The 17,262-nt window shown below is 37.6% G+C and overlaps 1 protein-coding gene and 1 long non-coding RNA gene across 16 annotated transcripts in view; one reads left to right on the forward strand and one right to left on the reverse strand.

The window, feature by feature from the left end:
• Positions 1-17,262, forward strand: part of LOC117417094 (complement factor H-like) — a 125,588-nt gene that overhangs the window by 85,608 nt on the left and 22,718 nt on the right. For 9 of the 14 annotated variants that reach the window (XM_059034749.1, XM_059034752.1, XM_059034755.1 and 6 more), the window contains 4 exons: positions 3,017-3,202; positions 3,826-4,011; positions 4,651-4,836; positions 5,476-5,661. In XM_059034749.1, coding sequence (XP_058890732.1) covers positions 3,017-3,202; positions 3,826-4,011; positions 4,651-4,836; positions 5,476-5,661 — 744 coding nt within the window. Of the gene's footprint in view, positions 1-3,016; positions 3,203-3,825; positions 4,012-4,650; positions 4,837-5,475; positions 5,662-6,061; positions 6,263-6,645; positions 6,841-7,271; positions 7,568-17,262 lie in introns of those variants that run through there. The other 5 variants (XM_059034757.1, XM_059034758.1, XM_059034762.1 and 2 more) reach the window with 5 other exon arrangements.
• Positions 11,259-13,459, reverse strand: LOC131740085 (uncharacterized). 2 transcript variants are annotated; one of them, XR_009330742.1, is made up of 4 exons: positions 13,233-13,459; positions 12,430-12,682; positions 11,697-11,797; positions 11,259-11,549 (listed from the first exon to the last, which is right to left on the reverse strand). It is a non-coding gene; the product is annotated as an uncharacterized LOC131740085 (long non-coding RNA). The 2 variants fall into 2 exon arrangements; XR_009330741.1 differs by lacking the exon at positions 12,430-12,682.

A 17,262-nucleotide genomic window follows, 5' to 3' on the forward strand; every position in this document is an offset into this window, starting at 1 on the left:
CCAGATGTAAACTGGTTATAAGTAGGTCTACATACACCATTGTAAAATCGAAATAAAATAAAATGTAGGTACTTACATTACTGGTGCATTTGTTGATTCGTCGGTTCGTTTTCTTTTTACAAAATTTGTCGGGACATTGCTAATGCGTAAGACACAAATATAATTATAGTTTACTGCAAAGTTGGCTAAACATTCTGTATTATATTTCTTAGCATACGTACAGTTTCATGCATTTAAATGAGGATTTTTGCCACTTATCTACACACCATACTCCACACTGTTAAGTGTTATTATTGAGAAATGTTTTTATTGAGAAAAAGATTATATATTAAAAATACAAAACTGAAAGATCATAATTGGATAAGTCTCCACCCCACTGAGTTAATACTTGGTGGAAGCACCTTTGCAATTACAGCTGTGAGTCTGTTGGGATAGGTCTCTACCAAATTTGCACACCTAGATTTGGCTATATTTTACCATTCTTCTTTACAAAACTGTTAAAGCTCTGTCAAGTTCCTTGGGGAGCGTTGATGGACAGCAATCACACAATTTCGATTGGATTTAGAGGCTCTGACTGGGCCACTCAAGGACATTTACCTTTTTGTTCCTTAGCCACTCCAGTGTAGATTTGGCTGTGTGCTTTGGGTCATTGTCATGCTGAAAGGTGAACTTCAGTCCCAGTTTCAGCTTTCTTGCAGAGGGCAGCAGGTTTTCCTCAAGGACTTCTGTCTACTTAACTCCATTCATTTTCCCTTCCATCCTGACAAGTGCCCTAGTCCCTGCCGATGAGAAATATCCCCATAACATGATGCTGCCACCACCATGCTTCACAGTAGGGATGGTGTTCTTTGGGTGATGCGCTGTGTTGGGTTTGTGCCAAACATAACGCTTTGAATTTAGGCCAAAAAGTTCCATTTTAGTTTCGTCAGACCACAAAACTTTTTCCCACATGGCTACAGAATCTCCTGAGTGTTTTTTTTTTGCATACTTCAAACGGGATTCAAAGTGGGCTTTTTTGTGTAAAATACAGGCCAGATTTGTGGAGTGTTTGGGATATTGTTGTCAAATGCACACTTTGACCAGTCTTGGCCATAAAAGTCTGTAGCTCTTGCAAAGTTGCCATTGACCTCTTGGTAGCCTCTCTGATCAGTCTCCTTCTTGCTCGGTCATCCAGTTTGGAGAGACGGCCTGATCTAGGCAGGGTCTTGGTGGTGCCATACACCTTCCACTTTTTAATAACCATCTTAACCATGTTCCAAGGGATATTCAAGGCCTTTGATATTTTTTTTTTATACCCATCCCCTGACCTGTGCCTTTCAACAACTTTGTCCCGGAGTTCTTTTGAAAGCTCCTTGGTGCTCATGGTTGAGTCTTTGCTTTGAAATGCACTACCCAGAAAAGGGAAACTACAGGAACTGCTGAATTTATCCTGAAATCATGTGAATCACTACAATTTAACACCGGTGAAGGCCACTTAACTTGGTGTGTGATTTTGAAGGCGATTGGTTACACCTGAGCTAATTTAGGATTGCTATTACAAAGGGGGTGGACACTTATCCAACCAAGCTATTTCAGTTTTTATTTTTAAATTGATTTTCTACAAATTTCTAGAATATTTTCTTCACTTGGAAGTTGTGGGGTAGGATGTGTAGATCAATGAAAAAAAACTATTTTAATGCATTTTAATTCCAGGCTATAAGGCAAAAAGTTGAACATTTTGAAAGGGGGTGTATACTTTCTATAGGCATTATATATATGTATAATTCACAAAATGATTAATAAAGGAAATACCTAGGTGTTTTTACCAAGCCGATGCCATTTAACTTTTTAAAGTTGAATTATACAGTATGGTCAATCAATAAATTATGTGAAATGATGAAATTAGGAGTTAATTCAAATATGTTTTTTTTATTATTAAATAAATGTATTATTGTCAGGTAGAATAAACAATAAACAGATTTTTAAGTTAAAAACAGCTTAAAAAGTTTGAGCTCATTTGCATACCTCTGACAATTGGTTAGATACAATCTCTCGGTAACAATCTGTGACAGTAAATCACATCTAAAACCATTACTGGTCGGTAAAAGAACAACCAGGGTGTCGTTTTATAAATCGCTTGTTAAATGCCGGCCAGTCATTTTTATTTTAATGTCTGGAAATTACCGCCATCTTTTATGCATATGGGCTTTCAGGTTTAGGGCTAACATGTGGGCCACCACCTGCAGTGGATCATGCTGAAATTACAGAAGGGAAAATGAGAGAATATGAAGACAATAATTGGATTAGATACCGATGCCACCAGGGTTATGGATTTCAAGGATTAAATTAATATAGCACATGTAGGCATGGAAAGTGGTCAGATGCACCAAAATGTATCAGTAGGTGTGGTTTTGTTTTATCAGTGTGAACTGATTTCAGAAAAGTGTAATATGATTTTTTTTAAAGATATGCCCAGATAATGTTTTGAACAATGAAGCATTTAGCATCATCAGTGTGAGAGTAAAGGTTAGAGAGAGACTAATTTAGGCTGTGTTCACACTGGTTCCATTTAGAGGGTTTGGTCTGCACTCAGTACTGTTCGGTACGTTTCATGTGAAGTGTGAACAACAAAGTCCTCTTGGGGAAACAAACCTAAAGAGGTGGTCTCTGAGTCTCGTTCACTTGCTAAAACTCAATGTGAACAACTGCTGGACTTGGTCCTTTTGCACATAGGAAACAAACTATACAAGGTAACCTGACTCAAAAGTAAACATTTCGCACATAGTTTAGTTCATATTCTGAGGAAACAAGTAGAGCAAAAATAAAATGCCTTTGAGAACTACATTAGTGTTACCAGACATCCCGGGAAAACTGGTATGGGTGTCTCAGTCTTCAGCCTTCATTTTTTGTCCCGGTCAGAAAGAGTAAAATTGTTAAATCGTCGCGGTTTTGCTATTGTATCACTTTTTTTTTACATTTAAACAATAAATGGATTCTTATCAAGTCAAAAACAGCTTAAGAGGTTTTATCTTTTCAGGTTTAAGGCCAACATGTGGTCCACCACCTGCAGTGGATCATGCTGAAATTACACATGGGGAAAGGAGAGAATATGAAGACAATGATTGGATTAGATACCGATGCCACCAGGGTTATGGATTTGAAGGATCAATTTACTATAGCACATGTCGGCATGGAAAGTGGTCAGATGCACCAAAATGTATCAGTAGGTTTGGTTTTGTTTTATCAGTGTGAACTGATTTCAGAAAAGTGTAATTAGATTTTTTTTATTAGATTTTAATGAAGTATTTAGCATCATCAGTGTGAGACTAACGGTTAGAGAGAGAGAATCTAATTTAGGCTGTGTTCACACTGGGTCCATTTAGAGGGTTTGGTCCACACTCAGTACTGTTCGGTATGTTTCATGTGAAGTGTTAACAACAAAGTCCTCTTGGGGAAACAAATCTAAAGAGGTGGTCTCTGAGTCTGGTTCGCTTGCTAAACCTCAATGTGAACAACTGCTGGACTCGGTCCTTTTGCACATAGGAAACAAACTATGCCAGATAACCTGACTCAAAAGTAAACATTTTGCACATAGTTTAGTTCATATTCTGAGGAAACAAGCAGAGCAAAAATAAAATGCCTTTGAGAACTACATTAGGGTTACCAGACATCCTGGGAAAACTGTTATTTGTTGTGTCAGTCTTCAGCCTTCATTTTTTTCCCGGTCAGAAAGAGTAAAATTGTTAAATCGTCGCGGTTTTGCTATTGTATCACTTTGTTTTACATTTAAACAATAAATTGATTCTTATCAAGTCAAAAACAGCTTAAGAGGTTTTATCTTTTCAGGTTTAAGGCCAACATGTGGTCCACCACCTGCAGTGGATCATGCTGAAATTACACATGGGGAAAGGAGAGAATATGAAGACAATAATTGGATTAGATACCAATGCCACCAGGGTTATGGATTTGAAGGATCAATTTACTATAGCATATGTCGGCATGGAAAGTGGTCAGATGCACCAAAATGTATCAGTAGGTTTGGTTTTGTTTTATCAGTGTGAACTGATTTCAGAAAAGTGTAATTAGATTTTTTTTTAAAGATATGCCCAGATAATGTTTTGAACAATGAAGCATTTAGCATCATCAGTGTGAGTAAAGGTTAGAGAGAGAGACTAATTTAGGCTGTGTTCACACTGGGTCCATTTAGAGGGTTTGGTCCACACTCAGTACTGTTCGGTACGTTTCATGTGAAGTGTGAACAACAAAGTCCTCTTGTGGAAACAAACCTAAAGAGGTGGTCTCTGAGTCTGATTCGCTTGCTAAAACTCAATGTGAACAACTGCTGGACTCGGTCCTTTTGCACATAGGAAACAAACTATACAAGGTAACCTGACTCAAAAGTAAACATTTCGCACGTAGTTTAGTTCATATTCTGAGGAAACAAGCAGAGTAAAAATAAAATGCCTTTGAGAACTACATTAGGGTTACCAGACAGCCCGGGAAAACTGGTATTTGTTGTGTCAGTCTTCAGCCTTCATTTTTTGTCCCGGTCAGAAAGAGTAAAATTGTTAAATCGTCGCGGTTTTGCTATTGTATCACTTTGTTTTACATTTAAACAATAAATTGATTCTTATCAAGTCAAAAACAGCTTAAGAGGTTTTATCTTTTCAGGTTTAAGGCCAACATGTGGTCCACCACCTGCAGTGGATCATGCTGAAATTACACATGGGGAAAGGAGAGAATATGAAGACAATAATTGGATTAGATACCAATGCCACCAGGGTTATGGATTTGAAGGATCAATTTACTATAGCATATGTCGGCATGGAAAGTGGTCAGATGCACCAAAATGTATCAGTAGGTTTGGTTTTGTTTTATCAGTGTGAACTGATTTCAGAAAAGTGTAATTAGATTTTTTTTTAAAGATATGCCCAGATAATGTTTTGAACAATGAAGCATTTAGCATCATCAGTGTGAGTAAAGGTTAGAGAGAGAGACTAATTTAGGCTGTGTTCACACTGGGTCCATTTAGAGGGTTTGGTCCACACTCAGTACTGTTCGGTACGTTTCATGTGAAGTGTGAACAACAAAGTCCTCTTGTGGAAACAAACCTAAAGAGGTGGTCTCTGAGTCTGATTCACTTGCTAAAACTCAATGTGAACAACTGCTGGACTCGGTCCTTTTGCACATAGGAAACAAACTATACAAGGTAACCTGACTCAAAAGTAAACATTTCGCACGTAGTTTAGTTCATATTCTGAGGAAACAAGCAGAGTAAAAATAAAATGCCTTTGAGAACTACATTAGGGTTACCAGACAGCCCGGGAAAACTGGTATTTGTTGTGTCAGTCTTCAGCCTTCATTTTTTGTCCCGGTCAGAAAGAGTAAAATTGTTAAATCGTCGCGGTTTTGATATTGTATCACTTTGTTTTACATTCAAACAATAAATTGATTCTTATCAAGTCAAAAACAGCTTAAGAGGTTTTATCTTTTCAGGTTTAAGGCCAACATGTGGGCCACCACCTGCAGTGAATAATGCTGTCATTCTACGAGGGGAAAGGAGAGAATACAGAGACTCTGAAGTAATTGAATACCGATGCAACCTGGGTTATGAATTTGAAGGATCAAATGACTATAACACATGTCGGCATGGAACGTGGTCAGATGCACCAAAATGTATCAGTAGGTTTGGTTTTGTTTTATCAGTGTGAACTGATTTCAGAAAAGTGTAATTTGATGTTTTTTAAAGATATGCCCCGGATAATCTCTTTGAACAATTTAAAGTGTTTAACATCATCAGTGTGTGACTAAAGGTTAGAGAGAGTGACTAATTTAAAGTCTCACCTTAAACATTTATGCAAGGTTCCCTTCTGATAATTGTATTGTTAACTAAATACATTGAGTCTAGAGTGTTTTTGCTTTGTATTAAAATATTTGAATCAAACTTTGCTGAGCTTAATCTTTTTAAAAATAAGTTTCAATGATGTGATGGAAAACATACAGTAAATAAGAACTGGAAGTTAACTAACATGAGGTAAGAGAATAATATCATTTTAAAAACCCTTTCCATTCTACTGTTCAGGCTCAGGCGCAGGCTCAGGTTCAGAGTGTGGGCCACCACCTGTAGTGGATAATGCTGTCATTGAACAAAGGCTAAAGACATCCGGAGTCTATCAAAATGGCGATACGATGAAATACCAATGCCAAAGTTTCTATGTACTTAAAGGATCAAACCAAGCCAGGTGTAACAGAGGAACGTGGGAGAGCCTACCTATTTGTTTAGGTAAGTCTGAATATCATTTAATGTATTTGTATCTTAAAATCAACAAGTACAATGAACCTGAGTTTTTAAGTACTGTATGTTAATCAGGGCTTTGATCATGCTTCATAAATTGAATACAACTGGGACCTTGAAATTTAGGACAGAAAATAGGCTCTGGCGAACCATGATGGGGCAGTTGGTATCCAGAAGTTGAGTATCATACAGAAGGTTTTACATGGTTTAAAAGCACAACTCTGTATCATCGCAGCAATGATGCCAGTAGCTTAATGTACCAGTAAATGTATTGTATGGTATGTGTGTGTGTGTGTGTGTGTGTGTGTGTGTGTCGAATAGTGTATATGTAGATAATGTTATTAATTCTTGAACGGTTTGCTTTACTTTAGAGCCATGTACTGTTACCGACAGTGACATGGAGCAAAGGAACATTATGTCAAGATGGAGTACATCAACAAACTTTATAAAACATAATGATATAATTGAGTTTACATGTACATATTGGACTAGACTTCGCCGTGATAGTGGTCCATTAAGAATACGCTGCAATAATGGACGACTGGATCTGCCCATATGTAATTACGGTTTGTATGCAATCAATCAATCAATCAATCAATCAATAAATAAATAAATAAATAAATAAATAAATCACTTTTTGGGGATGTTAAATACATTTTAGTTTTGATAATTTACTTTTAAAACAATTTCTTGCAGCAACAAATGATGAGGCCTGTTTTGAAAGTAGCAAGTTGACTGCTAAAAAAGGCTGTGGATATAAAGACTTTTTATAGGAATTAATCCATAATTTAAAAAACGTCCTGGTGTAATAAACAACGAAGTCTAACTAATCAATCAAATATGCCTTCAGTCGTGAGGAAAGGCCTGTATGTATAACTCGTACATTATTACTTCATCTTATGTAGCTGTATCCATATATGACACACTAAGTCAATGCCCACTTTTCTCTTTCAATGTTCAGCAGCAATGAGTTGGCTAATGCGTGTTTGTTTTGCAGGTGCATGGTAGAAATAAGCTTTAAGAAGATGCTATTCACTTGGAAACAAACAAACAAGCTGAACAGAATATACACAATATTTGTAAGGCTAATTAAATATATGAATCATTGTTCTAGACAATTATGCCTTATTTCTAAATGCATTTTTGATTTGTGTGGTTGACCTGGTGGATTACTGTGAACAGGTCTTACAATAACATGTTATGGAGCTTTTAGAAAGAACATGTACGTGTTAAATTATGAGAACTTTTTTTTTCTTTCGAAATATATGTAATAAAATAATATATAATATAGTACCCCAAAAATGTGTCAATTTGATCATCATGATTATCATGCAAAAAACACCAAATCTGGAGCAATGTTTATCTGGAATGGTGATGTGTGTACATTCCATACAAATATTGCTTCACAGTTTACTGATCAACTCACTGCTCGTGAACTGCTTAGTGACCCTTTCTTACAGGAATTGCTCTTATCTCTGTTGTCTGCCAGTAAAAATCTTCCGACCTCAGAAGACCTGTGTATTCATGAGAAATGTTTACTGATGTTGTGGTTAATAAGTCTTTATTCTGCAACATCTCTGGAAATCAGCATGAAGATGGGTGGGGAGATTCAACAGCTCCAAATAAATTACAATATGTCAGTGACAAGTTTCATTGAAAAGTGGCATGTATGGCCAGAAAGCTACAACTAATCTATTTCATGACAAGGTCAGGGTGCAACCTAAAACATACACACCCACACCTTATAATAAAATGAGTATTTCAATATAGAAACATGCAGTATGAGTAACATGCAGTAAATGTTGATTTGTTTTGTTTTGTTTTGTTTTAACAATGGGGTGGAAACATCACAGTTCTTGGTCAATAGCCATGCCAATGGTTAAATTCAGTTTTGAATCCAATCAAACAGTGCTGGATTGCATTGACTGCATTAAGAATAGCACAAGTGAAACTGTCTGTTGAGAAAGATCCTCCAGAGTTATAGAATCAGTGATCAATTCAAAGGAGGTCTTATCAAACTAATGAGCATGTGGTTATGATCAAGACTTTGCTATGTATTTACATTCATTCTTATTTGACTAATGGTGGGGATGTATGGTAATTGAAAGATAACTAAATTAAATCAGGTAACACTAGCACAGACAGCAAAAAGTCTTAACTGGGAATCTGAAACCCCGTATTGACTGATGATTGGAAATTGCAAATACAAACCTAGAGCTGCCAGAATCATGAGAAAGTAGACCGCCATGACACCTATTTATTTATTAAAGCTTGGTTTTAAAATATGTCTTGTATATCCTTAAAACACCATCACGTGACAGATTACAGTTTTCACTATAGCCCCCAAGTTCTTAACAACAGTCTATGTTCATAGCAACTGTACATATTCTGATTGGAACCACTCTGACCTAGAGCTAGACTGACATCACAAAGAAACAATATGGCAGAGACGGTACTTTCCTCAGCTATACTGAAGCTCATCCTCAGAAATGTGAGGAAAGTGCACTGCCATATTTAATTTATATGTGTATATACACAAACACACACAGAGCGAGAGAGAGAGAGAGACTTGCACATCAATCAATATAAACTATGCAATTTACTTGGGTTTAAAAGGGAATATATCTTTTTGGTAACAGTTTATTTTTAGAAAACTGTTTCAGTAAACCGATTATGTATTCACTGTACTTGGTGATTGTATACATTAGACATTACCAATAACATACAAAGAAAATCATAATTAATACATTTACTTAGAACAAGTACTAATTCAAATTAAAACATAGTTCAAATGTGTACTAAATAACACTTTTGACCTGGATGGCCTTCCGTAGGTTCGTCCCCAGTCATTCCTTGTGCAACAAATGTTATTGCCCTGTGGATCACAAAGTCTGTGCTGGAAAACCTTGGAAACTACAATTATACAAATATTAACATTTTATAAAAACATGTTTTGTTTACCGGTATCTGCCATCATTTCCCAGATTCAAATAACCATTTAAACAAAAGGTAAATCTGGCACAGTAGAAAAACATTAACTAATACAGACTTATTTAATGTGTTACGGACAGTATTTTTACAATTCAGTCAGGGAATCTCTGTGTGGACATATTCTATTTTTAACACTGTAGAGTGCTGGTGTTATTTAAAACAATCCTTAAAATATTCTGTTTTTATGTTAGCCTTTTGTGCTGTTGCTGAATGTGCATATAAGTTATGTATGCTACAGGACATATTTTAGGAAATATGGTTGCTAAATTGCATATGGGTCAAAATACCTTTATTGTTTAAATCAGTAAAAGATGAGGACCTCCATAACACAAACACCTAAAAGTGTGTGGTGGTATCTTAAGTGTATGTTTGTCTTTAAAAAAGTTAGAAACAATTCCAGGTTCCGTCATATTCAGATCAACCGCTGGCCATTGTATAAAACCCTAATTCTGCCCTAGAAAGACCACTTGTGCTATTTTGTTTTTCAACTTTAAGAAGACAGTACTAAACAAATAACTGGAAAGAATGCTTACAAAAGGATAATAAAATATCAATTCAACAATATAATATGTCATTACATTTATTGATATAATATACACTGTAGTACCTCAAAAACTTGACAAGTTTCATGCAAAAAGCTAAGTTTATTCAGATTTGCCGACTTTAAATATTCTGGTATTTGTAAAACACATTCATGAGTATCAGCATTTCTGACAAATGCGAGATCACATAAACTGGCTTCTACAATATACAAGATCTACAGTCATAAAATCTGACCAATCTCTATTAGATGTGCTAGGAGTGTGCCCCTCCCCAGACCCCAACTATCTCTAATCTTTGGAAAAAATGGCCATAGGTAGACTCTGAAACTAGGTGCAAACGTATTAGACCTAAATAACTAAATTGATCATTTGTATTTGACAAATAGTAAGTGTAATTTGGCAATGACCAGACAAATGTTTTTTATTCCACCCAAATTACATGTATTGTAAATAACACTGACAAGATTTCCATTACACTAGAGTAGATGTTAAAACTTCATGCTGATTTGAACTTGGCTGTCACCAGGATAAGCACCAACTAAGACGGAGCTTTACAATAAACTAAAGTGATTCATCTGTGTCTCCATACATTTGCGTTTCCTTCCATATGATGACGTAGATATTCTTCTGCCTGATGTTGATGGCTGAAGTGTAATGCTGGCTCCAGAGATCAGCTTATTTGCCTCCCTAGCGCATCAGCACACACGACGGCTGCGATGCTGGCTTCGGGAATCAACCACAATGCAGTCTCCCCACCGCATCAGCATGACAAACGTCTGGATTGAGCTAAGTAGGGTACATCTCTGGGGTCTTCAAGTGGGCACCTTCCATCCTCGGTGTTTCGTCGACTAGCCCACGACACCTCAACAGTGATTCTGTCGTCCCAGCATCACCCCCCTCAACTCAGCCCAGCTTACTTACCCGTACATCAGCGTTTCTTTTTTTTCTATTGTGCTTGAGATCCCCAACCAGAATCTTTCCGTCTCAACCACAGCCAGTTGCTGCTCCAGATAAGTTCTTCACTGTGCAACGCAACTCTTGGCCACTGAATCCGACGTCTGAGAAACCGGGTTGTAGAGTGTGCCACAAATCCTTGACAACCCACCTCCACTGGGTAAACCCGGACTCTCCATCCTCGCTGTTCCGCTTTGAGTTTTGAAACAAATTATTGCCCGCTACACCTAATTTTTACCAATCAGAGAACATACATGATTTAGTTAAACTCATAAAACTGGTATGGCCCAAATCAACAACTTCTAAAACCAATGTTTCAACCAACTTCTGTTTGAATAGTAAGTGCAGTTTAGTTTATAGTAAATCATTTTAAAAATTCCACAAATTAAACACTAGTTTAAATCCAGCACCCTTGCCCTTGATGGAGGTCAACTTTGTATACAGCATTCCATTAAGTTGTGTGCACTGCATTGAAAATAAAATGACAGTTAGCAATGTATTTTGAAAAAGTATTTACTTTATTTTTCAAACCAAGTACAAATATTTAACAATTAAATGGGTTGTTAAAATTGTTCTACCTATGTTTTAGTTCAACAATTGCAACAATGCAGACCTGTACACCACTCAAAACTGCTGACTAGCAAGCTAATCTAAATCATTCATTTCAGTATAAAAAGACAGTGGACATTTTTAGAGAGTTAAGGGCAAATAGCAAGTGCATCAGCAACCATCTGAATGGCTCCACCACCTCTCTCATGCTCTCTTTTAAGACCCAATCTGGTGCAATTCTGAAAGACACACACAAAACTGGTAAACAGGCGGTAAAATTGCATTCCAAATTTATTATTTACCAACAATAGCTAAAACATTACGTAAACTTCAATCTTCAGTTTTACCCCAGAAAATGTTTTGTTAAAAAAAAAAAAATAATGTACCAGGTATGAAGAAATCCTCAGGGGGGGGGGGGGGATGCCTCTGTGCGTTATACTTCCCTCCAGAAGGACCGTACAGGAATGCCATGTTCTCATTTGTACACCTTTACACATTTAAAAAAACACAGACTGAAGTTCATTCTCAAGTGGAGTACCATATTCCGAATAACTCATCTATGGATTTAAAATGCTTCTTTGCAAGCTTCTCGTATGTGGAATCTCATTGCAAAGAACATGCAATTATTTTTCATGGAATATTGTGCAACAAAATCCAAACAAACAGACTTTTGTACTAGTCCTGTTTTTACAGGAGTTGCTTGGGCACAGAAGCTACCATTAAGGGACATATTCATCTGTCTTGTTAGTTTTGTATCTATCTTGCGTTTTTGGGCTGTGAGCTTATAAATGCTGCAAATGCGATCTGCTGCTTTTGGTAGCTTAAACCTCCTTTAAAAAATAGAAATTGAAAAAAATAACATGGCAAAAGAAAACAGCAGTAGTTGTTAATTGGCACCTTGCAATTTTGTATATACTAAGCATGCCATTTAAAGTGGCAGACTAAATCCTTGAATTAAAAAACTGAATGAATTTGTTCACACAAAATGATTAAAGCTGGAACACAAATATTACATACTGCAAAAACACCTTAACTTAATGTGGCACCCAGCCTACAGGACTACTGATTTGACTATGCCACCCCTCAATTATACCAGGAGTATGGGGAGCTCCGACTTACCTGATCTTCAATATTGTGATCCCCGCTTAAGTCCCTTCCAATTAAATGAAAGAATAAAGCAACGGAAACCACACATATGGTTTAAACCTTACCCCACATAGGCAAGGTAATATTTAAAATACAGAAATTATAAAAATAAAATAAATGTTTGCTTTGTAGTACATGCATCTTCTTTGCTAACAGTTGTTATATGCTACAGCAGGTCCAGCCATTAGAAAGCAAGAGTAAGATGCCGCTGCACCTGGAGGGAAGACTGCTCAAGGAAAGAAAAGGCCAAAGAAAATACAAAATTAAAAAGTGCCTCAAAATAAACAGAAAATACAAGTACCAACAAATCTTAATGGTACTCAAAAACCAAATCGTGAATAACTATAACCACACAAACACCAGGGGGCAGTGTCATCTGAGGGAGGCTGAATACAGACTTCCTAAGCTTTAAAGTTTCTTTACAAACACAATATTGTTGCTTAAGATCGTTGAAGCTTTTGTTTTTTACCGCAAAAGACTGTATTCATTTGTTTGCATACAATGTATTACACACTATTGGGGGGGGAATATAAATCAAGTCGGGTGTTTTCCTTTTCTTAGTAGCAAACATAAGAAAACACACAAAATTCAAGGTTTAAACACGCAATTCGAAGCAAACAATATACACTAAAGCACAAGGACCAAGAAGCAAACGAAAGAAACATAATTCAGACAGTTTACTTAAAACAAAACTACTACGCTCATTTTATTATACATTAAAAACAAGTAAACCACCTAAAATCTTTTAAAACAAAAGAAAATAAAGCATACATTACCTCGGATGAACCGAAACGATCAGTCTCCTTTCCAGACTGTTCACCCTACTAAACACCAATAACACAAGAGAAAGGATAAAAGCATTTCAAAACAGGGGAGACCAGGACACAAATAAACAAATTGGGAGAGAAAGAGAGAGATAGATCTTTTTTAACGTTCACAATAGCAGCAGAGAAACCAAAAGTAAACCGAAGCAACCACAGCAGTCTTCATTCATTAAATGAAAGTGCTGTGTGTTATAGACATGTGCAAATTGTTAAGAACGCCGCGACAATAATTAGATCATTGATAACAATTAATAAAATGGTCTCACCTGCGGCATTAGAGAATCAAACCCGCAAATATTTACCAAAGCAGCCATATTTAAATGCTAATTTAAACAATATTTGTACTTCATAACATTTACCAGATAATGCGCTGCTTCTGTAAATGTTCTGGATCCAATATCACCAAACAGACATGCAAAACTGAGTTTTCATTTTTAAAAACAAAAACAACAGGTTTATAGATATTAATGTGTATTTAACCAAAAAATGCACGTGTAAATATTTAACTCAGTTAGAAAACAAATGGGTTACACAAAGAAAATAAAGGATCGTTTTGGAACATTAATACAGATTATTTGTCTGATTAGCCTTTTAAAAACAAAACTCCTTTCATCATCAATCATCTAAAATGAACTGCTTTCTTTTTGTTGTTTTGCTATGCTTTGTTAAGTCTTCTTTTGGAAAAGGTAGTGAGTTTTATATATTTTTAACATTCTTTAGACCATTTCAAGCAAAAAGCAGGATCTCATCTCATGGTCCGGATGGAGCCACCCTGATGCCAGGTGACGGAGGACATTCGAACCCCCCAAAAGAGGACCCAGGGTAGAACGCCCAAAAATAAATAAATAGAAAAAAAAGGCGAATGGTTCGCAGGCATAAGTGGCGTTCATAGCAGTAGGTTATAAAGGTAAGCATGTGATTGAGTTCAAATTCTGTCGGTGGAATTGAAGACATGGCACAGAAAGACATATAGGCAGCCCAGCCTGATTAGCTTTGGCTGTGTGCTTTGGGTCGTTGTCATGCTGAAAGGTGAACTTCCGTCCCAGTTTCAGCTTTCTTGCAGAGGGCAGCAGGTTTTCCTCAAGGACTTCTGTCTACTTTGCTCTATTCATTTTCCCTTCTATCCTGACAAGTGCCTCAGTCCCTGCCGATGAGAAACATCCCCATAACATGATGCTGCCACCAGCATGCTTCACAGTAGTGATGGTGTACTTTGGGTGATGCGCTGTGTTGGGTTTGCGCCAAACATAACGCTTTGCATTTAGGCCAAAAAGTTCCCTTTTAGTTTCGTCAGACCACAAAACTTTTTGCCACATGGCTACAGAATCTCCGGAGTGTATTTTTGCATACTTCAAACGGGATTCAAGGCGAGCTTTCTTGAGTAATGGCTTCCTTCTTGCCACCCTACCATACAGGCCAGATTTGTGGAGTGCTTGGGATATAGTTGTCACATGCACACTTTGACCAGTCTTGGCCATAAAAGCCTGTAGCTCTTGCAAAGTTGCCATTGGCCTCTTGGTAGCCCCTCTGATCAGTCTCCTTCTTGCTTGGTCATCCAGTTTGGAGGGACAGCCTGATCTAGCAGGGTCTTGGTGGTGCCATACACCTTTCACTTCTTAATAATCGTCTTGACCGTGCTCCAAGGGATATTCAAGGCCTTTGATATTTTTTTATACCCATCCCCTGATCTGTGCCTTTCAACAACTTTGTCCCAGAGTTCTTTAGAAAGTGCCTTGGTGCTCATGGTTGGGTCTTTGCTTTGAAATGCACTACCCAGCAGAGGGAACCTACAGGAACTGCTGAATTAATCCTGAAATCATGTGAATCACTACAATTTAACACAGGTGGAGGCCACTTAACTTGTTGTGTGATTTTGAAGGCGATTGGTTACACCTGGGCTAATTTAGGATTGCTATTACAAAGGGGGTGGACACTTATCCAACCAAGCTATTTCAGTTTTTATTTTTAATTAATTTTCTACAAATTTCTAGAATATTTTTCACTTGGAAGTTGTGGGGTAGGATGTGTAGATAAAAGGATGTGTAGATAAATTTAAAAAAAACTATTTTAATGCATTTTAATTCCAGGCTATAAGGCAACAAAAGGTGAACATTTTGAAAGGGGGTGAAGACTTTCTATAGGCACTGTAGCTGACATCTCTAGATACAGTATACTAGCTACTTATTGCTACTCAGACAAATAGGTTACATCACCAAATTACTGTAGTAGACGGCGCTACTCAGACAGACAGACAAACCACCAAGTAACTCACACAGAAGTAGACGGCGCTACTACTCACAGACACATCACTGACCAAAGTAGACCTGCGCTACAGTGTCATCATCATCAGCCATGCATGCTGCAGAATGTTATAAAGTAGATGACACTACTGATTGCTGCGCTTATCATTTAAAAAAAAAAACTTTGAAAGAAAATACATTTTCTTACAGTTAGTTGGAAGTGCTGGGCTGCTCCTCATGGAGTGTTGTCGAGACCTCCTGTGTCTGTGGCTTATTGTATTTTGCACTTGAAGCAATCTTTCGCAGGGTGCGTTTGTCCTTTAGTAGCTTTTCGTAGAAATCACTGCATTCCATTCCGAAATTGACTCGAACAAACAACTTTGCCTTCATGGTAGTCACACTGAGATGGGCTTTATCCGGGGACCACGCAGCATTCATCAGTGAAAAAACACGCTCAACTGGAGCTGATGTTCCTGGCAGACATAGAACAAACTCCACGTCCTTGGCAAGTGCTTTGTAACTAACACTATTCCTGTCCAACTCCTGGAAAACTTCTCTCCACCTGTCAGAGACGGTTGTCTTCTCTTTGTGCCAGTCGGGAATGCGGCAGTTGATCACTTCTTTTGTGTTTGTCCATTCGTCAAAAAGGGTGTTTTTGTCAATTTGTCTGACAGTGGGGATTCTTGAATGGAAGTGGGAAAGGCTCCCCTGAATCTCACTCCACAGTGGGATGTTCCTCAGCAGGGCCCATCCCAGCGTCTCCGTGCCCTCAAATGAAGCGGCCCAATGATCCAGGTAGTCAAGAGCGATTGAATAAAAGTTCTTAACAGCCCCATAAAACTCCTCAGCACTGATATGACCAGCCTCTACCAAAACATCCAACTGCGCTTTCACATATGTGGTCACAAATGTTTCGCTGAGCCTTGCCGTTAAAAGGTCTTAAAGGCTACAGATGTGCAGTGCAACCTCAGTGACAGATATGTCGTTTCTCTCGATAACTTCCACTGTGCGGTGAAAAGTAGCTGTTTGTTTAATAGCAAAAGAAATCCACAATTTTGTGCATGGATCACTGAATTTTTTTTTTGAACACAGTCGGATATTTCTCTTGGGAAAGAAAGTATGACCTCACTCCATCAAACAACAGCAATATTCTTTCAAGAGCTGACCCGAGAGAAGGAAACCGTGTGCTGCTGTGCTGTAACAGGTTTAAATACTCAATATCTACAAAATCGCAGAAGTCTTTTAGTTACTCAACACGAACAGTGTAGATATGAAAATACTTGTATACTTTCACTGCAAAACACTCCAAGTCAATTGGAAGGCAGTCCACTGCTGTTTGCAGATAGTTATGTACAATATGGGCAGCATTTCCATTGAATTTGAAATTGCGCACTGCTGTTGCACAGGCATGACGAGAGTTGATTGGATATGAAAAGGTTTGATGTGATTGGTGATTATAAGCAGTGCCTGTACAAAGCACATTGCTGCATTGAGAAACCGCACTAGCTTTGCATAGAAACCCATTGAAATCCTATTGAAAAAATGGGATGTCTGAAATACGGGACAAATCAATATTTTTTGAGAATAAGTAGGGCCACCTAAAAAGGGACTGTCCCTTGAAATACGGGACGTCTGGTCACCCTCTCGGTCACACGGTGGTGGAGTTGCGCTGTACTTGGTTGCGCGATGGTGGGTTTGCGGTAATAGACGCGCTGTAATGTCCTGTAACCAAGTAAGGTGTA

The sequence above is a fragment of the Acipenser ruthenus genome, chromosome 12, assembly GCF_902713425.1.
Source record: "Acipenser ruthenus chromosome 12, fAciRut3.2 maternal haplotype, whole genome shotgun sequence".
Taxonomy (NCBI): Eukaryota; Metazoa; Chordata; class Actinopteri; order Acipenseriformes; family Acipenseridae; genus Acipenser; species Acipenser ruthenus.